Source organism: Sturnira hondurensis, unplaced genomic scaffold (assembly GCF_014824575.4).
Source record: "Sturnira hondurensis isolate 20B ecotype Veracruz unplaced genomic scaffold, ASM1482457v3 Scaffold0014854, whole genome shotgun sequence".
NCBI lineage: Eukaryota > Metazoa > Chordata > Mammalia > Chiroptera > Phyllostomidae > Sturnira > Sturnira hondurensis.
Window position 1 is genome coordinate 12,264,273 of NW_028087485.1, and position 23,464 is coordinate 12,287,736.

At 44.9% G+C, this 23,464-nt stretch overlaps 2 protein-coding genes across 3 annotated transcripts; one reads left to right on the forward strand and one right to left on the reverse strand.

Annotated features, from left to right (window-relative positions):
- Positions 1-2,346: 2,346 nt before the first annotated feature.
- Positions 2,347-18,098, reverse strand: HIF1AN (hypoxia inducible factor 1 subunit alpha inhibitor). 2 transcript variants are annotated; one of them, XM_037064153.1, is made up of 10 exons: positions 17,999-18,098; positions 17,389-17,482; positions 12,539-12,757; positions 12,006-12,256; positions 8,647-8,795; positions 6,714-6,859; positions 5,657-5,763; positions 5,281-5,344; positions 4,943-5,053; positions 2,347-4,137 (listed from the first exon to the last, which is right to left on the reverse strand). In XM_037064153.1, the coding sequence occupies exons 3-10, from the start codon at positions 12,713-12,715 to the stop codon at positions 4,093-4,095; spliced, it is 1,050 nt and encodes a 349-aa protein (XP_036920048.1). In that variant the 5' UTR covers positions 12,716-12,757; positions 17,389-17,482; positions 17,999-18,098; the 3' UTR covers positions 2,347-4,092. The 2 variants fall into 2 exon arrangements, with proteins under 2 accessions (XP_036920048.1, XP_036920047.1); XM_037064152.1 differs by lacking the exon at positions 17,999-18,098 and adding an exon at positions 17,581-17,671.
- Positions 17,701-22,353, forward strand: NDUFB8 (NADH:ubiquinone oxidoreductase subunit B8). The gene is made up of 5 exons (XM_037064154.1): positions 17,701-17,824; positions 18,098-18,224; positions 19,407-19,506; positions 19,929-20,084; positions 22,138-22,353. Exons 1-5 carry the CDS (start codon positions 17,740-17,742, stop codon positions 22,228-22,230), a joined length of 561 nt encoding a protein of 186 aa, XP_036920049.1. The 5' UTR covers positions 17,701-17,739; the 3' UTR covers positions 22,231-22,353.
- The last annotated feature ends 1,111 nt before the right edge of the window (positions 22,354-23,464 follow it).

The following is a 23,464-nucleotide window of genomic DNA, read 5'->3' on the forward strand; positions in this document are numbered from 1 at the left end:
ACCACCCTACTGCCATACCTGTACCCAATCCTCAAGGGAGCCTCCGATCTAAGGACCCCACTACGCACAGGTTGCCAAACAGGAATAACTGCCAACTGATGCAAATTGATATCGTCCTTGAAGTCTGCATTGAGACGCACAGGGATGAGAGGAAATGTGGAGACCTGAGAAGATCCAAGTTGGGACTCTCCACACTCAAGACACAGCCTTTAAGTTGATCTCATCACCTGCTCACACAGCTGGGCAGGGGTCTCAGTGCCCTCCGTGGGGGAAATCAACGTGGCTGGGAGGCCTAGAGGGAAGTGCCCCTCCCTGTGGAGTCCACAAACTGGGAGGAGCCTGGAATGGATCTGCTTTTTACTGATCTTCTTCCCTCAACAGTCTCTAATTTGGTCCTCACAGCATACGAGCACATTTCATAACATCTGGTTATTTCATGTGGCTTCTACAACTGAGCAGAAGCTCCTAGAAGATAAAGACCAGGTTTTCTCCACACTCTGCAGTGCTGGAATGTAACAAATACTTGCCACTGGCTGGTCATCTGGAGTTGATTACAAGAGCATTTTCCACAAACAGCACCTGTCAAAACTATACCTTTCTCTCTGCCCCATTGTTTGCTCTTCACATCCCTCTCTCCATGTTGGCTCATGCCTGTAGATGTGTTCCTGTATCCACCTCAAGCTGGGGACTGGGCCCACCTATTCTTTTTTTTAAAGGAATGGATTTTTAAAAATATTTATCTTTAGAGGGTAAGGGAAGGAGAGAGTGAAATATCAATGTATGGTTGCCTCTCATGTGTCCCCTGCTGGGAACTGGCCTGCAACCCAGGCATGTGCCCTGACTGGGAATCAAACCTTGATCCTTTGGTTTGAAGGCCCACACTCAATCCACTGAGCTATACCAGCCAGGGCTGGGCCCACCTATTCTTTCTTAAAAAGTACCAGCTCATCCTCCTTGTGAGTACAATAAAAGGGTAGGTGACCCAAGTCTCTGGGGGGGGGGGCAAAGGGAGGGTCTCCCCCATACTGGGATGGCCAATAAGGATCCTTCCCCTTTCTGTCTCCTAACAGATACAGATTAATGATCACTCATTCCTAATTGTCAAATTTCTTTTCCTTCATCCTGTGTCTAATCACCAGTGACAGAAACCATTACGCAAATGAGAGCAGACGACTTCCCCCAACTGTTCGCGTTGGTAAAAACCTTGTAATTTAGAGCTCTGATTTGTAGGGGAAGCTGGTCTCCCCCAGGCATCCTGGGCATCTGTTCAACTAATGCCCAGAACAGCTCCTCCTCCAGCCCCCAAACTCCAACCCCCCAATATCTGATTTCACAAGAGTTGTTTCCTCTGTACCTATGGGTGTAAAAGGGGGGAGCATGCAACATAGCCAACCTCCACATGGGCCCAAACCCCCACCTTCGCATGGTGTCTGCCTCCACAAAAGGGAAGAAATGTTTCCTTTGCCCCAAGGAGAATTTGAGCCCAAAAGGCCCCAACCCTAGTTAAATGAAGAGCCTCAACCTCTTCCTGGGGGGGAGAAGGAGAGCACAGAACATGAATCCAGGTTCTTAGTGGTCACCTAGTTCTTCAGTTCTACTGATGCAGAAGCATGCCGGACAAGTTATGGGACCTATTTGAGGACACACTATAACACAATGGGATCTAGAGCTTTGTCTCCCCATAGCGCCTTCCAGCACTCTTAACTCATTTTATGGTTTCCCAGCAGTTTTCCCCAGATGTCTTTAGACGGAACCCAGAAGAGCTTTCTCGCTGTGCTCTATCTTCTGCACCAGACACCACCAGTGGGGTGAGAGCTGAGGCTGGCCTGCAGTACAGGGGAGGAGGTAAAAGAAGCAACAGTTTGATTGAAAAGGAGCAGCAGGGGATTTGCAGCCAAACAGCACTAGGTTGGAATTCTGCCACTGATCGCTTAACCTCTCTGAGCCCTTTTCTTCAGCTGTAAAATGAGAATACCTACCTTGCAGGATAGAGAGGAACAAAGATAAAAGCACTAGGCACACATATTAGGTGTCTAATAATCAGCAATCACTACTATATTACCCAAGGATCGTAACCAATCCTGTGCAGGTACACCCCACCGTCCCCTTAGGTACGACCTACATCAGCACCACACCCAGCAAGGACCAGCTGAATGGCACACACCTCCCTGCTCTACATCAACCCACATCTTTGCAGGTGGAGTCGGCAATGAAGCAGACCTGCTGAGGAGAAAAACAATTTCCTGTCTTTCAAAGTGTGGTTGTGGTCAAGGTCATCCTCTATATGCCATTTTCTTTGTGCACTTGTCCTTCCCCAAAGAGACGGAGGGATGGAGATCGCTGCAATCGCATTTCCCAGCATTGGCTGTATTTGAAAGAACTACACTTGAAAAGGTACCATGTTTGTGCACACACTGCATCACAGAACCCCAGAATGGAGCACTAAAGATAAACACCCCTCGTGAAACACACAGGTAACACACACACACAGGCCCTCGCAGTTCATCAGTGCACTGTGACTGTAAACTGAGCTTTGGGGGTAAGAGCCATAGCTCAGACACCAGAAGTAAACCTTTGGCCAAAAAAAAGAGAAAAAGAAAAATATAAACCCAGAGACTCCAACTCCTCTTTCCTTCCAGAGAGAAGGGATATAGAGGTGGAAGTGGAGGCGACAAGACACAGGCCCACGATACTGCCCAGTTCCAGGGGCCCCAGTCCCACTGAATGGATGTGGATGATGGCTCTCTGAGTCGTGCAATGCACAGCTGCCCAGTTGTTAAGCTGCAGCCCTGAGAGGGGTTCCCATGAGTAGCTGTGAAAAGGAAATTATACTTCTGTGATCCACCAGTTGCCCTGACTTGGGAGGGTGTTTGTGAAACACTGCAGTGGGGTCAGCAGAGGCGCTGGCTTTAAGAGACAAGGCTACATTTATGTCCTTGCCGTGAGGTGGATGACAGGCGGCAACTTAGTTGCCTAAGCCAGACCCCATTTTTTCTCCTCAGCCAGGAAGCTCCACAGAGGATGTAGCCTGGGCAGAGGTGGCTAGCCAGCCAGCCTCATTCAGGCAGGCTGCTCATTCAGGCAGGCTGCAGTGAGTCCTTACCACCGTCCAATGGCTAAAATTGAGTTTCAATTCTTTAGGTTTGGTCAGGGGGTACTGCCCTGGGGCTCCCACTGTGTATCCCCCTGGACGAGATTAAGCAGCAGAGAAACTTGGTAAGCAGAGAGGCAGGCCAGTGTGCACGCACACACACACACCCTGCGGAGTTGTGCTCCCCTAGAACCCAGAGAAGCCACTGCTACAACTCCCTTGGCACCTAGCACAGGGAGCAAAGCTGGTGCTGAAAGAGAATTGTGTGTGTCTAAAATTTTAATCTTATACATAATCCTTGGATCTTGTTTCCCAAGGTTCTTTTCTATATATGGCTTGAGCATGAAGGTCCAGGTTGGAACCTAATTCTCTCATAGAAAGCTCTCTAGGCCCTCAAAGCAAGCCTCCTTTTCAACTCTCCCCATTGGAATCCCAGTAGCCACTCCCACACAGCCTAGAGCCTGACTCTGTGAAACCTGAAGGAAGCCGCCTGACCTAAAGGTCAGGAGAGCTCTGGTCCTGCAGCCCAGATGTAGTGGGCATCCCAGAGCATCTCCTCTCTCAGGCTGAGGCACAGAGGTTGCAGGAGATAGGGCTGAGAGCCAGAAGTGGGGTCCTGACCCGAAAGAAGGGTGTAAAAAACAGATACACAATGCATGTGCATGCACACACATGCACACACACATCCTGAGGTTGACACACTGACACACACAGACATGATGACAACCAGAAGCTGGAACTCCACACACTGAATGTAGGACTTTAGAGGGGTATGGAGGGAAGGTGCTGGGGCACAGAGGCAAGGGTATGAAATTCCTCCAAATGTGAGTGGAGCGCCAACCACCCTGCCTTGCCCCAAACACCTGCCTCCAGGGCCATGGCAAGAGTCCAGTCCATTAAGTGCTGCGTGCAATACTAGTGCTTGGAGTCTCCTGTCCTCATCAATGAAGCAGTGTAGATGGCTAGCGGTCACCTGGCAGGAAGCCTTGACTCCTGGCAGGCTAGTTGTATCGGCCCTTGATCATTGTGTTCAACAAGGGCCCCACCTGTGAAAAGACATGAGGAGTCAGTCAGAACTGCCTGTTCCCTGACCCTGGAACCAGACATACATATGTCTGGAGACATGCAATGTCCAGCCAAGAGCAGGGACAAGGCTTTCATTCAATCTTGTAAACCCTCTAACCAAGTCTCTTCTTGGGGGTCAACCCTGTAATCTGGGGCATGGCTTTTGACTCTGAGTCTACCTTGTATTACCTTCCCTCTCACAATATCCTGTAACTGGAGGCAGCACCAAACGGACAGAAGGTCAGACACCCTAGAGTGTGTGTCTGCACATTTCTTAAAAGTGCCTCAAGAATGTTGAGTGCCTTTATATCCTGAAAAGAACACCTGCAATTGAGGCGAGTGCTGGCTCCCAACCCTACAGGCCCTCGGGATGCTGAAGCCAACCACAGGATAGAGGCAAGAGCGTTACACACACAAATGGGCCACTGGCACACCTGTGTGGGAAGCAGGTCGCAACATTACCTAGAGCAGCCTTGGCACAGCTGGGAGAGTGTGAGAAGATGCTTTACTGCTCGATTCCCGTTCCAGAAGAATCCCCTCAGGGGTTCCCAGCTGGCACACAAGCTCCATGGGGAACATTACCACTAGCACGGAACAGATTATAATTGATCTGCCAGTCAAGCCCAGTTCTCACGAGAAAACAAGGCTTTTCTGAACCTGTAACCTCTATGGACAGGACACCAGATACTGAAACAGAGGAGCTATGGAGACTGTGACACCAATCCTGACTTCCCCTGGTCACTGCCCACTGAACCATGGGAATGCCACCGTGGGGCAGCCACATACCTCCTGTGGGTTCCCCAAAGCCTCTCCAAGCATCTTCTCAATGTTTCTCATTATGGCCACTTTCTGATGGGCTTTGAGAGGATATTCAATTCTCTTAGGCGTAGGGGCCCCCTGCAAAGGAAGCAGCAGCTCAGGAAATGTCTTTAGCAGAAGGCTTCAGTGTCACCTACTGCTAGGTAGAATCCCCTTCTAAGAAACACAATTCAAACCCATCCCTTTTCATCTTTCCAAAGACCTGGGAATCACTTTCACAGATATCCAACCTCCCCACCCTGCTCCCAAATAATTTATTACACCTACTTCACCCCACTCGCACCTAGGAAAAAACCCATATTTACCTTATACCAGAAGTTCACAGTGATGGTAATCCCCCCATTTAGTAATGACTCTATATGATGCCACCTGCAAGAAAATAAATAGCCTCCTGTTTGCCACCAATACTTTTCAAAGGGAGGGATGGAGAACTAGGTAGAGCCCAGCTAAGGGAAATAATGAGGAGAGTATCTTTATGCTCAGCCTCTCAAACACACCCTGGGGCTAGAGATAGGGTTGTCGTTTCCCCCATGTTCAGCGTGCTCACACCTGGATGTGCCAACCTTCCTGTTCATCACCTAAAACCAATCCTGCCCCAGCTCAGAAGGGATACAGACAGGGCTTTCCAGAGACTGAGAAAATACACTCCCAAGAACTCCCCAGTCCTAGCCTGCTCCTCACCAGTACATTGGGATGTAAAGAACATCACCGGGACCAACCACTGTTTCGTAACCAACCACGTTCTGGAAATTGGGGAACCTCTCGTAGTCGGGATTGTCAAAGTCCACCTGAGAGGTTCAAGAGAAAGAAAAAAATCAGTCAATCACCAAATTGTTGTCATTAACTACTATGCGCAAGTTACTCTGGTAGTCAAAAAAAGACACCTTAAGAAAAAAAGATGACTTAAAAATTTATATCCAGCAGAAGACAAAACACACATTAAACAATATAAGAATAATGTTTTTTACATATTCAAATGTTGAGCGATAAAGAGTCCCAGGCCTCAGTGCTCCTGAGGTCAGAAGCCAGTCATCACAGCTTGCAGGTCCGAAAACCTACTCACTGCCTGCAGAGATGTGCAATTAGGACTCATCCTTCACCCAAATCTTCCAAAACTTTCTTCCATACACGTACTCTAACCAGTCAAGACTCCTGCATGAAGTAGCAAGGCAGCTTTCACAAGAAAGAAAATGACCTTTCTGGTTGGCAACAAAGTCAACCCTGTACCTGACTTGAATCCAGAAAAAACATTAAGTGATATATCTCAATTCTATTTGCCCTCCTTTTCATCAAAAAGAAGTAGCATCTCTGACAAAATTAAACAATTATTAAATCCAATGGAGATAGAACGCCTTTTGTTCTGTGAACTTGTAGTCCAATCACAGAGTGACCTGACTCCATCAACATCGGCACCACGGTCAGCCTTCCAAAAACTACTACAGGACTATTTATACTTATAATCGCCTGGGGACTGCCATGGGGGCCTGGAGTATGCAGGGTGGGGCAAAAGTAGGTTCACAGTTGTGAGTATAGGAAACACAAGAGTTTATTCTTATATTATCATTTACTATTAGTTTTCATATGAACAACTGTCAACCTACTTTTGCCCCACCCTGTTATGAGCTACACTGTGAAATTATTCTGAGTTTGTCCAAACCTGGCAAAGCACCACAGGGAAGGGGAAGACGTGCCAGCCTTGGGTCCGCATGGAGTTCTTTCTCAGATCACACGAGCTCACCTGGCTCTGTCTGTCACAGGGATGATGAACAGGATAAGGGTAGAGGCACTCGAACTGATCCGGAGGGAATAAAATGCATCGCTTGTAGCCCTTTATCTGAGCAAAGAAGTTCTGCTGCTCATCATAGTGTGCGGGCGTCACATTTCCTGTAAGAAGAAAAACATTTTCGTATTCAGAGCAGTGGCTCTACTGCACAGCCTGGAACACAGGGCGCAGTGCTGGGGAGGAGCGCAGCCTGCCCATCCAGCTAAGAGTTCCTAATAAAACAAAATCAGGCAGAACCAGGGAGATGGCAATTACAACTCTCAGCAAATTAGGTATTACACTTTTAATCAGCAATAAGTCTAGCAGTAAGGATTCAGCATCAATTAGCAAGTAGACTTTCTTAAATAATGGCTCCTGCTCTTACTGGAAGCAACAGCACATCGAAATGATACAAGCCTAGTAAAGTAATATATATACTTATACTTTTAATGACTAGAACAAGAATTCAGGGGCAGCAAAGCAAGAATTAGAAACAAATGAAATGACTGGTATCAACAATGTATGCATGCTCTTCGATGGAATTAACCAGTCATTTTTAAGTTGTATGAATACGTACTTGCTTTGGGTAGCTCTTTTGGAGTGAGTGTAAAAATTCTCAACCTTTCCTCCCATTTCAACATACCTGTGGGATGCACCACTTCTTAGAGCAACACTGGGGCTGTTGATTCTCACCAGGGTAAGCATATCAAATATCTAAAGAGTACTGTGTAACTTGAATAAGGCAGATTATTTTAAATGTCACCTTGAATTAGTTCTGCCATAGTGTGAGTATGCTCTACCTTCTCTTTATAACTGGGGCCATGTCTGTTTTTCATCCTTTGCACAATCCTTGAAAGCTGAAGGGCCCTCTGCAGGGCATGGAGTGTAGAAGACATCCTCCAGGTCTGCCTGGGTGGGCCAAGACAGCTGCCTTCTTATGTGCTCCCCAAGGGGCATTTGCTCTCTCAACTCTACCTGATGGCTCCACTTTCCTGCACTCTAACACAAGATAGGAAGGCAACAGAAAAGCAGAGTCAAGTAACCAGAATTGGTTCCTGGAAGGTGAACCAAGAGCCGGTTTCAAAGGGACAGGTTAAGGATCAATCCATACGATGCAGTGAATCTGAAGAAAGGGTAATCAAAGGGGAAGAGACTCCAGGGCCCAGTGGTGAATGACAATGAGGAACTGCTTCCTCGTGCAACCCAATTTAGTCCCCACTTAGTAAGTAAGGGACTGGCACTGAGGTAGCGCTGGAAATAAAAATAAGAATGAGGTAAGTGGCTCTCTCCTTCTTCTGACTGGAATTTAAAGGCTTCTCCTTTTATTCAAAAGATTAAAACCCAAAACAATATATTTACACATTTTCTGTGTATGCATAAAATTCTCAAGCAGGATACACAAAAAACTAATAACACATATTGCCTCCAGGGAAGGGAACTGGGAGGCTGAGAGATAGGAGCGGAAGAGACATTACATTCCTATTTATACCTTTTGAATTTAACCCTGTGAATGTATTATCTTTTCAGAAGTTAAGATTCAATTGATATTGGAAAAATACATTCCCTCTTCTACTGGGATAAAAATGTTCTGAATACAGACACATCCGAAAGAGAAGAGCAGTATTTCAGAGGTTCCTGATATCTGAGTACACACATTCACGCGGCATCTGAGGAAGGGAAAGGGGGACTTTTTTTAGTGTGCATGAAACTAGCTTAAAGACAACATAAACTATCTTACTTCATCTTCATAGCTATTTATAAGATACTCTCATGGTCCTTTTGCTGATGAGACGGCTTGAGAAAGTCAAGTCACTTGTTCAAAGTCAAGGAGCAAATGGTGGAACCAAGATTAGGAACCAGGTCCATATGACTGACTCCCAGCCATACTGCTTTCTGAAAGATGTCTTACCTTCCATCCCTATGAGCAGCAGATTGGAGGTCAGCTGCCCCCAGCCACGCTTCCCCTGTTGCTTATTAATCCAGTTCCAGTTAAAACCCAAGAAGTCCATGACAATCTTCCTGCCCACAGTGTCATTGAGTGTTTGCTGCAGATACAACCTATGTTGCCCAAGAAGAAGATCTCATTAGTACATGTACACACAGTCCATTGGCATGGCCTCCCCACACCTGGAAATCTGAGCCCAGACCCATACCAGCATCTCCCACAGAGAATAACGGCTGTCATGCGAAACTTAACCAACACGGATTCTCACAGGACCAAATCCTTACCCATCCTTCTTTGGACTCTGTTCTATACCAAACTCCTTATTTTATTTTTATTTAGTGATTTTTTAGAGAGAGAAAGAGGAAGTAGGTAAGGAGGGGAGGGGGAGAAGGAGAGAGAACCATGGATTTGTTGCTGCATTTACTGGTTGGTTTTTGTATGTGCCCTGACCAGAGATCAAATCAGCAACCTTGGCATATCGGGACAATGCTCTAACCAACTGAGCTATCCAGCACAACTCCTTATTTTAAAGAAGTAATCTTAACTTTTTCTGGGTCACAGCATAAATCCTTTAAGAATCCAAGAAAAGTTCCCCATAAAATGCACACACAGACAGAACTTTCATAAATTTCTTTCTTAGATTCCTCAAGTCTACCCACAGACCCTGGAATGATGAATCAGCCTGTCCCAGAGACTGTCAGGGCCAAGAACACCCCCTCTGGCCCTCCATGGCCATTGGAATAGATCATGTTACTGTTCACCTAGAGCTAGTTCCTCCCCTGTGGGAGTTAGTCTTCTGTACCCTCTTGAAGTCATTTAGCTTGCTTGAAATGTCCACAGAAGTGACTCGTGTTGCTTCCAAATGATAATTTTAAGAATCAGTCCACACTACCACCATATTTTTTTCCCTCTGCCACAGCAACTGCAAAGTTTCAGATAGTAACTACCGGGGCGATCTAGGTCCCAAAGTGAAAGAGATCCTGTGAGAGCAGATCCTCCTCCAGGTGACCAGTGATGAACATGTGGTGTGAGCGAGAGAAACAGTTGCAAAGCTCTGGCCTGAAGTCTAGTTTATCTTAACCGATTCAGCCGCCTCTCTATAGCAGGCCTTCGACAGTTGAAAGAAGATGCCTCATCAGGCTTTCTTCAGGCCCAGGGCTCTTAACACACCTGAGGACTATCAGAAGTTTCTTAAAGTATATGAAAACCTAGACACACTTAATCAAGCCCAAGAAACATTAATAAGGGCACTGGAAGGCAAAATACAAAAGCAGCCCTTTCCTGGCCCAGAGAATGTTAACTTCAAAAGGCTCAAAGGTATCTCGGTGCCTACAACATGATATTTAAGGCAAAATCTTGTTGTTTTTTTAAGATTTTTAAAATTTATTTATTTTTAAAGAGAGGGAAAGGGAGGGAGAAAGAGGGAGAGAAACATCAAAATGTGGTTGCCTCCCACGTGCTCTCTACTGGGGACCTGGCCTGCAGCCCAGGCATGTGTCCTGATTGGGAATCAAACTGGCGCCCCTTTGGTTTGCAGGCCAGCACTCAATCCAATGAGCCACACAAGCCAGGGCAACATTAACTAGAAATCTTAAGCTGGAAACATTAGCTACTTGTTTGGCAACAAGGAACCCTCAAGATTTGAATGCAACCTTTGGACTCTCCCCAGAGATTAAAGAGGCAGGACCACTCATGAAACTTGAATCTAAACAATTTGTCATATTAACAATAAGTACTCAAAAGAGCTTAAAGAGGATGCTAATACCCTTTACTCCAGAATCACAACAACTTGTACGATCATGCTGGTGCTAGTTAGCTGATAGGGCACAACTTGCACTCAGGAGAAATTGTTCCTTGAATCACCCAGAGTACAGACTACACTCAGAGTAAGGGAGAATGTTTTCACCATAGGAGATAAGAAACTTAAAGTGACTGGGGAACCAGAGGATCCATGTGTCTTGCTTATGCTCATTCCAGTGCATGTTCACTAAATGGATTTACATCCACCAGCACTGTTTAAATAGCTCTCAACCTGAATGCTGGATGCATGTGTGCACATGCACACGAGCACGCTGTTAATTTTAAGGAAATGCATGCATAAGATGACCAATTAAACCTGTCTTTTGCGCATGTGTGGCTCAGTGGATCGAGCTCCCGCCTGCAAACCAAAAGCTTGCAGGTTCGATTACCAATATGGGCACGTGCCTGGGTTGCCAGCCAGGTTCCCCAGCTGGGGGCATGCAAGAGGCAATTGACTGATTTATCTCTCACATATTGATATTTGTCTTCCTCTCTTTCTCCCTCCTTTCCCCTCTCTCTAAAAAGTAAAAAATAAAATCTTTAAAATAAAAGATAAATAAGAGCTCAATCGTAGCTCACACTCTGAACATTCTTTTAATCAAAGTCCCATCATTGTGATAACTGCTAAGTGTCAGGAAGACAGGGAAAATGATACAGTGTTTCCATACAGTAAATCCATTCACTCAGCCGCATATTGCTAACAGAGTCAGAAAGAGAAGGCAGGCAGGAAGGCCAGGACTGGGCAGCAAATGTGTGATAGAGATGGTCATTCACCATGAAGTCCTTAGTGAAAGCAATTCCTCACACACAATGGTGGGAAGGAATGCTGTCCGAGACTTACCTAAGAGGCTATCCTCTGAAACAGTGATAAAAGCAAAGGAAGAATCGCTCCTGTGTGTGTCTTGTGCTTGCTATCACCAGTGCGAGGGGCAGCATACCCCTCTTATCTAATCCGCCCTAAGACAAGGGATCTTGATCTCTTTCACCCCAGAATCACAATAATTTATACAACTTTTCAGCTTGAACTATCCTCAGCCAGTCTAAAATTTTAGGTTCCAAACCGGTCACCTCAAGGCTAAATCCAACAACAAACATTTCTGTTTGGCTCCTTGCAGCAGTTTTAAAAATCTGAATTAGCTGTGCACATTCAAAAGTCAAAAAGATTTAAAGTAAAAACCCTGATTTCTGGCTTCTTTTGAGACATCAGCATATCTGGCAATCTGAAAACTAAACTCCCAAATAGAAGCAAGTAATGACATCTCACTTTGAACAGGGCATATACATTCAGCCTCACTGTACGCAACTTCACACAACTTCCCTCATTTCGTTCATCACCTGACCTTTATAAGCAACTGGGACTCTCACTTTGTGAGAGACGACAAAAAGTAGACAGTCACAGCTCAAGATCAGCATTCCCTCATCCTTCAATTCAGAAAACTCACCCAACTCCTCCTTATCCTCAAGAACAGGAAAGGGAAATCTATGCCTTAGAGCCAGTAGAAAACCATCATCTGGGAACTTACCTCTCTTCCCCTCCTTGCTGCTGTATATCCTGCAGTTTCTCAACAAACTCATGGAATTTCATTTCCTCCCTGTTAGACCTTGGCTTAAAGTTCTGAAAATTAGCCATCTTCTTCTCATCATAGTACAAGAACTTGTGGGTACTGGCACTGTACACAGAGAAGTCTCCGTTGCCAATATTCTCTTGCAGGTATTCGAGATCCCATTTCAGGGCAGGATACACAAGATTTGTGTCGGTCAGCACCACAGGCTCCTACGCGAAAACACCAGATGGAAATAAAAAAAGAAGTCGTCCCAAGGAGCTAGTGGATTCTGGTTCCATGGTTCTACCTACTTCCCAACTCCAGAATAATTTCTCCTGCTAACCAACCCGAACCCCTCAAGTCCCATTTCTTCTCGACTTCCTCTCCAGCTCTCCTTAGGCCTCAGTCCACCACCCGGCCAGTTCCCTACTTCTGTCAACGTTCACCTTTAACCTCTCCTCCCAACCTACTCCCTCCCCCGCTGCCACTAGGGACGCGGTCCCGCCCCCTACCTCATTCTCGATAAGCTCCTCGGCCCGGGGGTCGCTCTGACTCAGACGCGGAATGGGCCGGGTCGGGAAGCTGTAACTGCGCAGTTGGGACTCATTCCAGGAGGGGCCGAGGGCTTCAGCCTCTCCCCGGGGTCCTCCAGAGCTTGAGGACGCAGCCTCCGCCGCTGTAGCCGCCATCTCGGCCGCTAGGGACGGCCCTACCGGAACCGGAAGCTCCGCCTATTCCGGATAAAACAAAACGGAAACCATAGAGATGAGCTAGGACAGAGAGTGGTCCACAGACACTAGAAACGCGGTGCCGAGACAGGGGAGCGCTCCTACCAATGGCAACCAGCAGTTCGACACTCCTAAATTTCGCCCCCGAAGACCTGGGCCAGATGTTAGTCCCAGGCTTGCTAACGTGGTTAACTAATGATTAGGCTCGATTAGGCTTGCTAACGTGGTTAACCAATCACAAAATATTACTGCTGCCTCAGTGTGTCCAGGCCTACACAAAAGGCAAAGAAGGAGGCAAGTTTAATGCGGCATTGAATTTTACACTAATGGATGGGAGAGAAGCAAACTCTTGACCTACTTAAGCAAGCCAGAAGGAAAAGCAATTGTCAGATTGAAAAACGTTGAGTAAAGGTTTCTGTGAAGACCCCTGCCCTCGATAAAAGATTACGACAAGTTGAAAGTTTTAAAAATCAAAGATGGGTTTTTTTGTTTGTTTAGCATCATTTGATTTTTCTGCCTGTGTCACTATCTCTCACACTCGAAGATCTTTTTCTCTGGGTCCAATGTTATAGTTGCCAAGCATGAACATCCCACATTTTTAAACAATTTATAATTGATTATAAAATGTCATAAGTCAAATTCTAAGATGAATCCAAAGACTTCCATTCCACGGTAAATAAGCCCTATATATAAGTCTCTCCCCTTGAATAAGAGCAGGACTTACAAATATAATAGGGTAGTGCTCCTGAAATGAGATTGTTATATAGCAAAAATGTAATTAAGGTCCCTAATCAGTTCACTCTGAGTTTATTAAAAGGGAGATTTACCCTGAGTGAGCCTGACATAATCATTCTAGCTCTTTAAATCTGGGTCTAGAGGTTAGAGACAGAAGTGAGAAATTTAAAGCCACAGAAGACATTCTGTTGGGCTTTAAGAAACAAACCACTAAGTGGCAGACAGTGGCAGGTAGGCTGTAGGAGCTGAGAAAGGCTGGTTCCTGGTTGACAGCCAGCAAGAAAGCATGGACCTTAGTCCTTGAACAACTGCAAGGAACTGAACTCTGCCAACAACTACTGAGCCTGGAAAAAGACAGAGCCTCAGATGAAATAGTAGCCCCAACCAATACCCTGATTTCAGCCTAGTGAGGCCCTGAGCTGAAACTCAACTAACCCATCCTGGACTCCAAACTCATGGAAAAGGTGAGATAATTAATTTGTTATTTTGGGCTGCTAAATTTATGATAATTTGTCATTCAGTAATAGAAAACCAACACACTGGCTTAACTATGTAATTATGCTACATACTAACTATGCTACATAGTAACTAGGCTAGACCAAACTGATAATAGGGTTACCTCTGTGGAGGTTTGAGGGTGGGGGGTGGCAATCAAGGCTTTAATTTTTATCTGCAATGTTTGAATTTTTACAAGAATATATTAATGTGAAAAATTACAAAAAAAATTAGACTGAGAAAATTCAGATGACTAAATCCAGGAATGAAAGAAGTGGATTTAGAAGAAGTTACTACCGACTTTGCAAAAATGAAATACTATATGCATACATTTGTATGTCAAAAAATTAAATAACCTAGATGAAATGAAAAAATTCTTAGAAAGGCACAATCTATCATAACTGATTTAAGAAGAAATAGAGGCCTGACTGGTGTGGTTCAGTGGATTGAGCACAGGCCTGCGAATCAAGGGATCGCGGTTCGGTTCCGGTTGGGGCACATGCCTGGGTTGCCCGCCAGTTCCCATCAAGGGGCACACGGGAGGCAACCATACACTGTTTCTCTACCTCTCTCCTTCCCTTCCCCTCTAAAGATAAATAAATAAAATCTTTTAAAAAAGAAGAAGAAATAGAAAAAACCTTAATAGTCTTATAACAAGGGAAACAATTGAATTCAGAATAAAAAGTGTTCCACAGAGAGAAGCCCTGGACCAGATGGATTCACTGATGAATCCTACCAAACGTTTTAAAAAGTATTGATGCCAATCCATCACAAACTCATCCAAAAAATAAAGGAGGAACACTTTCCAAATCATTCACTGAGTCCAGCTTTACCTTGACACTAAACAAAGACATCACAAGAAAAGGAAACTACAGACCATATTCCCTTATGAATATAGATACAAAAACTTCAACAAAATACTTGCAAATCAAATCCAGCACCATATAAAAAGGATTATATACACGACAAAGTGGGATTTATTACAGGAATACAAGGTTGGTTCAACATCCAAAAATTAGCAATCTTTTTTTTTAAGATTTTATTTATTTATCTTTAGAGGGGAAGGGAAGGAGAGAGGGAGAGAAATATCAATGTATGGTTGCCTCTCATGCGTCCCCTGCTGGGAACTGGCCTGCAACCCAGGCATGTGCCCTGACTGGGAATCGAACTGCAATTGCGTGGTTCACAGGCCCACGCTCAATCCACTGAGCTACACCAGCCAGGGCAAAATTAGCAATCTTAATAGAAGAAAAAAACTCATGATCATCTGAATGTTCACTGTTGGGGGAAAGCCCTAGAAAATCTAAATTCAGGATCAATTCCGAATAATTGACACACAGCCTTATGCAGATTCATAAGAGCTTTAACACTTACATACACGAGCAAAGCAGCTGCTCCCAGGAATGGCCAGCCGGGAGGAATCTACAAACCTCTCAGAACAGGGTCTCTTTTTCGGATGGAGTGAAAAGTAAAACCACATGGTGTATAGTCACTGTAGACCACCAGAATGAACAATACACTCCTAAGTTAACAGATGATATCAGGCAGTCATCCACACTCTATACTTTCATTAACTTCCTTCCTGGAGGCATGATGTACATCTCTGGTGACATTCCAGTTTTCTAAGTAGTCAGCCAAGCCTGAGGCTACAGAGAGGTAAGAGTCCAACATTTCCCACATGTCTTTGATGCTGAAGCGCTATTGCATCTAGTGAGTTCCCCTACAGACACAGAGAACGCTTTCAACAAACTCGATACCTTTCAGGATAAAAATGGAGTCACACAGGATACCATCAAGAAAGTGAAAAGACAGTCCACAGAATGGGAGAAAATATTTACAACAAATCATTTATCTGGTAAGGGACTTGTATCTAGAATACATAAAGAACTCAACAACAAAAAGACAACCCAATTAAGAAATGGACAAAGGACCTGAATAGACATTTCTCCAAGGAAGACATACCATGGCCAATAAGTGCATGAAAAGATGCTCAATATCTTTATTCATCAGAATAATGCAAAATAAAACCACAATTAGATACTATCCCTATCACTAGAATATCTATAATAAAAAAGATGGACAATAACAAGTGTTTTTGAGAATGTGGAGAAACTGGAACCTTTACACACTGCTAATGAAAATACAAGGAAATATAAAGTGGTGCAGCTTCTTTGAAAACAGTTTTGTACTTCTGCAGAAAGTTAAACATAGAGTTACCCTATGACCCAGCAATTTTACTACTAGGTATGTACTCAAGAGAATTGCATACATCCACACAAAAACTTATATAAGAATATTAATAAAACATTCATAATAGTCAAAAGTGGAACTAATCCAAATGGCCATCAATTGATGAATGTATAAACAAAATGTTATAACTCACATACTGAAATATTACTTAGGCATAAAAGGGAATGAAGAAGCAAAACATGCCACTATATGGACAAACCTGAAAATGTTCTAAGTGATTCCTTTTATATAAAATGTCCAGAACAGGCAAATCCATAGAGACAGAAAGTAGATTAATGGTTGCCAGGGGGAGGGGGGTGCAGGAAATATGCTAATGGGTATGGAATATTTTGGGGGGTATGATAAAATTTTTTAAATTAGTGGTCATAATTGCACAACTTTGTAAATATACTAAAATAACTTTACTATATACTTTAAAGTAGTAAATTTTATGGTATGTAGACTATATCTTAACAAAAATATATAAGTAAATTAAAACAACTCAGTTTTTTTTTTTAACCCAAACTAAATCAGGGCTTCCTATTGATTGAATGTGGGTAGCGTCCAGTTATCCTGAACATCAGCTAGTGATGTTCATTTTAGAAGAGGGCAAGCTGCTAGCCTTCCCCAAACTTTAAATACCAAATGGTATATATTAGTTTTTATTGCTGATATATATTTGAGAATGTCTTCAATAATAGATTCTGCTCCAAAACAATGATGAGCATGTTTATACTGTGTAAACTATGCAAATTCCACGTGTGTAAATAAAATAAAAACATATTCATAGGCAAACACAATAATGTCTCCCATTATTAAGCTAGTGTTTCTTCCTTGTGCTCCGGTTTGAAAGGTATTTATCCAACTCCTAGCAAATCTGGGGCTTTATGCGGGCTTCGAAATGCCGCCTCTAGTGACTGGTTTTACATTTGTCGGGTTGAGGTGACTGGGACATTCATACGTAAATACGGACTGAAAACGAGGAGCCAATTCCAGGCCGATTTATCTGCTGTACCGCGCATCTAAGTGAAAGGAATCAACCAATTTGGAAAACGGAAGAAAAACATGGAAGACCAAGGCTGAATTTGAAGAATGATCACGTCTGGGGATGAATGGAGCAAGTTCCAGTAAAGGAAAGGAAAAAAGCAAGCAATCAGAGATTAACACAGGCTCACTTTACTTGTACTGCTTCTGGGACAAGTGGGGCAGCTGTCCACAAGAGATGCTCAGGTTCTGAGTCCTCATTATCCTTGGATGAGTCTAAGTCAACTGAGGGAGAAAAAAAGAGACACAACAATCTGAAATGTCAAAGCAGTGACCTGCTTGGATTTCTCCACTTTCACTTTTCCCTCTCTGCCTCTATCCACCTGCACATCTTGTTTGTCTGGCTTCCCAACACCGTTTAAGCCCTGTTTAACCCCGTAAGACCTTTTTTCATTCTCTGCTTTCTCGGCCGCGTTTGGCCCTGCTCAGCCACCGTGAGAGCCCTTTGCGCATGTGCGGAGTGAAAAGGGAGGAAGGTCAAGATGGCGGCGGCCAGGGTGGGGGTCCTGGGAGTTCGATGGCTGCAAAGGGCAGCCCGGAATGTGGTGCCGCTGGGTGCACGGACAGGTCCGCTAGAACGGGCGAGGCCTCAGTCTGGGAAGGGGATGCCTGAGGGTTGGTGTGTTGGGGGGAGGATGGGTATCGTGGACACCGCGGCGGCCGTGTCCGGGCTGGGGGGCGGAGGTGGATATATCTAGAAAAGATATACCTAGAAAAACGGGTGGAGGGTCTCGCTGGTACCTGGACGTCGCTCGGGCCTCCGCAGCCGCCGACGCTTGAAACCTTCCGGGCCGCAGGCAGAATCGGGTGCTTTCTCACCTGTCCTCGTCTGCCCTCCAGCCTCCCACATTACCAAGGACATGCTCCCGGGACCTTATCCCAAGACCCCAGAAGAAAGGGCTGCCGCCGCCAAGAAGTATAATATGCGGTTGGAAGACTACGAGCCGTACCCGGATGATGGCATGGGGTGAGACAGAGAGGATCCGCCCGCACTTGGGTAGTGATAGGAGAAGGCGGCTGGGTTGGTGGCTCGGCTCTGACCCTTTTCTACCCGAACCTTCAAATGACCCCTCAGAATCAATGGTGTAGGTGCTTTTGTCCGTAGGTGGGAGGGGGTGAGTGAGCAGCTGCAGCCGAGAGGACTTCAATTTTCTCCTTGGCTCGATCTGTTTCCTCAAATGAGGAAGGGAGATTTTAATAGCTCCCTTGAGGACCCTGACTAGCAGGAACCTTCCTTGGCTCTGTCCAGAGCGCAAGGTTTCATTTGGCTTGAGCATCTGCCGGGCTCAGGTGCTGTCGTCCAGGCGCGTGACCAGGCGGGAACTGGACTTCTGTCATGAGAACCTTGTTTGTAGATGGAGTACTCTACGTTTGTGTATGATTCTCTTTTCAAAAACATCGTGGCTCTTGGGGCTGTGGAAATCCTAGCAATTGTAAAGCCGATTAAAGTCAACTCCCTTACTCCAAGCGATGTTATTCCCCCACCCTCCCCCCGCCCCCCATAGCCGCAGAACATCTCTGTAGTTAATTATCTGAAGTGATTACCAGCACTCTCATTTTCTGTCCTAGCATCACTCTTTCTATTGTGGTCTCCGCAGCTCCTATTCATCTTGTTTCCCAGTCATTTTCTGTGATATATGTCTAGTTATCATTTCCTGTCTTTTATTGTGTTGTGGACAAGAGCAGCTTTGGTAACCGTCTGTATAAGTTGAACCTGGATTTGTTGGGGAAAACCCAACTTAGCAAGAAATCTGTACCCTTTTTGTTTTTATTCCAATTAGCTGGGTGACTGTGGGTTCAGACCCTGAACTACAGTTTCATTTTCTCTCTAATGGGGAAATCAGAGTGATAATTAAATGCTCTTTCAAAGCTAACATGGTAATATTATGTGACTTTCTTTTTGTTGAAAGAAGGTAAGAAAAGCTAATGATGTTATAATGTTTCAGAGTTTGACATGAACTTTTAATTACAATTTGGACTTCTGGGGTCTATGCTTAGTGACTAGAAATTGAGATCTTGATGTGAAAGTCAGTTCCTCTGTCCTTAGGTGAGACAATTAGTTGGTTTCTTATCTTTGAGATGAGGAGACTCTGAATTGTCTGAGAGACAGTGCTCAGAGCCTCTTCCAGAAGTTCTTGCTGTCTCTCAGGTATGGCGACTACCCAAAGCTCCCTGACCGCTCACAGCACGAGAGGGATCCATGGTATGAATGGGACCACCCAGACCTGAGAATGAACTGGGGTGAACCGGTGAGAGAGCCCTATCCCATTTAACCTTTCTTCCTTCTCTCTAATGTATTTCTGGGGATTCTTTCTTTAGCTCAAATAGTACTTCTCTGTCCAAGTAACACTAAGGTTTTCTGTGCAAGGAAGGAGAATCCATTGATCTGAGACCTGAGGTTCCATATGTGGCATTTAGAATGGGATTTCTGGGAATTAACAAGCTCTGTGTTGTGAAAGTTGTAAACTTCAATGATTGAGCTGTCTCTGGTCAGCAAAACCCAGCCAGAAACTAGCTTCTGGTCTCGGGGGCCAGGGAACTTGGCTCTCAGCATATTGCCTGGGGCAGTAGAACACTTTTGTCAAGTCTTGTGGCAGGCTCAGGTCACTCTGGACTGCCTGCCTTTTGCAGGAAGAGCAATATGTGACAGCTATCTGCCTTTCTGCCTTAGATTCACTGGGACCTAGATATGTATATCAGGAACCGCGTGGATACGTCCCCCACGCCTGTTTCTTGGGATGTCATGTGTAAGCACCTCTTTGGCTTCGTGGCCTTCATGCTGTTCATGTTTTGGGTCGGGGAGATGTATCCCTCCTACCAGCCCGTGGTGAGTATCTGAGAAGTGCTCCCTCCCTTAGACACGTTTACTTGGCACTGTTTCCTGAGGGAGTGAAGTCACTGGAATAGGGGTCCGACCAATACTAAGCGTGGATTCCTGGTAAGGCCTATAGAGGGCCTCCACATTGGCAGGCATAAGTACCAGAGCACTGCTCCATGCCTGTATCTTGGGTCAGTGTGAGTGAGAAAAAACAGTTAAGGACTCGGTGAGGAATGAGAATGTGGAAGTCAGCCAGTCTCTAGAGTTGCCATTTGGGGACTGCACTTAACCAATCATTTCACCAAGTGATCTTTGTAGGTAAGAGTTATGGAATCTAGAGTTGAAGCCTTATCTTTGGAGGTGTGAAGAGCACCTCCTAAGGGGTATTGGAAGGAATTAAAAATTTACTACAAGCATAGACAGTTATATTTTGGAGACTGTAAAAGACAGAAAAAATATTGTCTAGCTTTAAGGAAGTGGAATTTGAATAAGGAGAAAATTGAGATAAATGACCTGACAAGCAACATTTGAACACAAATACATATGCATTTGGCATAGTTTTTGTGTATGTATGTGCTAAGGGGTACGAAGTGCTGTTAAAGAGAAGGGTTAAACTAGATGCTAAAAATGATACACTGTAGATGGTGGGGAGAAGTTGGAGAGAAAATTTGGGCAAAAGAAAAATAAAATGAATGAAGGAAAAGGGGAGTGAGTTAGCTGGAGCGGAATAAGCATATAAAATAATTCCTAGGTAACTATTGGTTACCTGGAGAGCTGCTAAAATTCATATTCCTGGGCCCCACTTCCTGGAGAACCTAATTCATTAGCTCCAAGTGGGATTCTAGAATCAATACTTAACAACTTCGCCGGTAATTCTGATGACCTGGGAAATTATATGTGGAAGTTGTGGTGTTAAAAATTATTGTGAGGCGAGCTGATCAGTTAGGTTGGACAACTTTTACTGCATTGCTAAGGGATTTGGACTTGATGGTATAGTAACATGTTACTTCAACAAATATTTTTGAAGCCCTGCGGGGTACCAGGTACAGCCTATGGTAGGTGTTGGGGATAGGGTGATTACTTGGTCTGCCTCTGGGTAGCCAGGACCATTTGGGTTTTCGAATGGAAGAATGGCATGGTGAAAGCTAGGTTTTTAGGAAGATTAATCTGGGAGTAATCTACAGGATAGATTTTAAGGAAAGGAACTGAAAGCAGGGAAGCTGCTGTGTTTGCAGTTGGCTGCTCAGTGCTACCTCTGCAGAGGTAATCAATGTCCTGATGGTAGCTGGTATGTCTGTGTGCACTGACACGAGCCTTCCCACTAAGCCCCAGGGGCCCCAGGCTGGAGAGTGCACACAGGGCTGGTGTGAGCACTAACTTCACTTCAGGAGAGCAAGAAACACAGTGTGGCTCTTCCATTTTTCAGTTCTGTAAGCACATCACCCTTTTCTCCTCCCCTTGAGCTGTGTTCTCTGACAGCTGTTTGTTGGTAAAGCCAGCAGCCCCTAAAGCACGTCCCAGCCATGTCTCCTCTGTGCTTTCCCCCACTGCTGCTCCTGCACGCCTCATTTGCTAGGCCACTTTAGTGGTGGAACCATTAGAGGCTGAGTGACTTAAAGGAGATTGAGTCTGTCTCGACCCCGAGAGAGAGTGGGATGGATGGATGCATCGTCTCATTTAGAAAACTCTCCCTGGTGCTCTTCCTTGTTCTCTCTCTCTCTCTCTCTCTCACTCTCTCACTCTCAGAAAGCTCTCCTTGGCTCAAATGCATGCTCGCTCGTTCACTCGCTCTCTGTCCCCCCTTCTCTCTCTCTCTCTGTCTCACACACACACACACACACACACACACACAGGGTAGGCACCACTTCTCTTACAGTCTAGGCTTTCTCTGCCTTGGGCTGAGCAGGGAAGAGGAGTGCCCTTCTGCCATTCAAGCCCAGCTGGGTCTGACCAGAGGCTACTGCACACCCATTAGTGTGCACGACTATTAAATTCAGAGTGGGATGTGGCCAGGCATTGGCTGGATGCATGTTGCTCTTGCTGACCTGTGTTTTTTCCTTAGATGCCGAAGCAGTATCCTTATAATAATCTGTACCTGGAACGAGGCGGTGATCCCACCAAAGAGCCTGAGCCGGTGGTTCACTATGAAATCTGAGGAGGCCTCCTGACTGACTCCCTCATTCCTAGAGATTTAACCTTAATGAAATCCCTAATAAAATAGTGCTGTGCTATCTGTGCCTCATTTCGCCAGGAATAGCCACTGCCGTGCGGAACCTCATCCTTTTCTCTTTTTTCTGCCTGCTGTCTGTGCGCCCCTGCCACCGCCTCCACCCACTAAGATGGGAAGGGTGGATGGGGGAGTTGAGCACAGAAGATACTAATTTGTTAGCTCCACTGAGACTATGAAAGTAGTTGAGAGTCCCACTTGTATAGGTGTTAAGGGTAGCTCCTTTTCTCACTTTCAGTGTTGAGAAAGAAGATACATTCCTGACTTCCCAAGTTGGGACAATTATTCCCCATAAAAACCTTTTTCGTGATAGTAGTTAGCTAGCAAAACATTATACTCTAACATGTTGTAAGTATATTATAGAATAAATAGGTGTTTTGGGACTGGCGTAGGGCTGTGACTGCCTCTAATTTTACTTCTTAACTTCAAAGCAGCTTCTGAATTCTGGCTTCTTTTAAGCTAACATCACCCATATTTATGAATTAAAGGACAGTTCAGTGAGTTATCACTGGCCCTATGGCTTTAATGATTCACCCATGTTTCTCGATAGCCTTAGAAAGAGGAAAGCAGTGTTTCTCAGAGTCTCAGTACATCTGTTTTAATTTAAGTGAACCAACTTAAGGTTCTTTTCTTCCCTTTAGGGACATTTTCTTAAAAATCGATCTTTCCCTTCCCCTCTCTAAAACCTGACCCATAAAAAAGCATTACAATCAAATTGCCTGAAAACCTGACCCATAAAAAAGTGTACATTCAACAGATCTGTAAAGGCAAGTCCATTCAAGTTAGATAAGGGGCCCTTTAGTGGTTGTCCAGGCAGTGGCCTTTATGAGATCAGGGAATGGGTACTCCTACAAAAATGCCTTTATCTGGAACTCTCCACTGTCTGTGTCCTCATTCTCCCAGAGCATTTTGTAATCATTTAACAGACATCTGTGTGCCTCGTATGTATCAGACACTGATCGGCCCTGGGGGTATAAAGTTGAACTAGACAAAATAATTGCCTTCAAGTAGTTAGTTACCTAAAAGAGGAGACTGGCAGTTAAAATAACAAGGTGGAAAGAATTTATAAGAGTTATATGAATTGGGAGAAGAATGCACTTAGACGTCCTGCTTGAAACTGACTTTATGCCTTTGGTTCAAATTTCTTTCAAAGCACTTCATC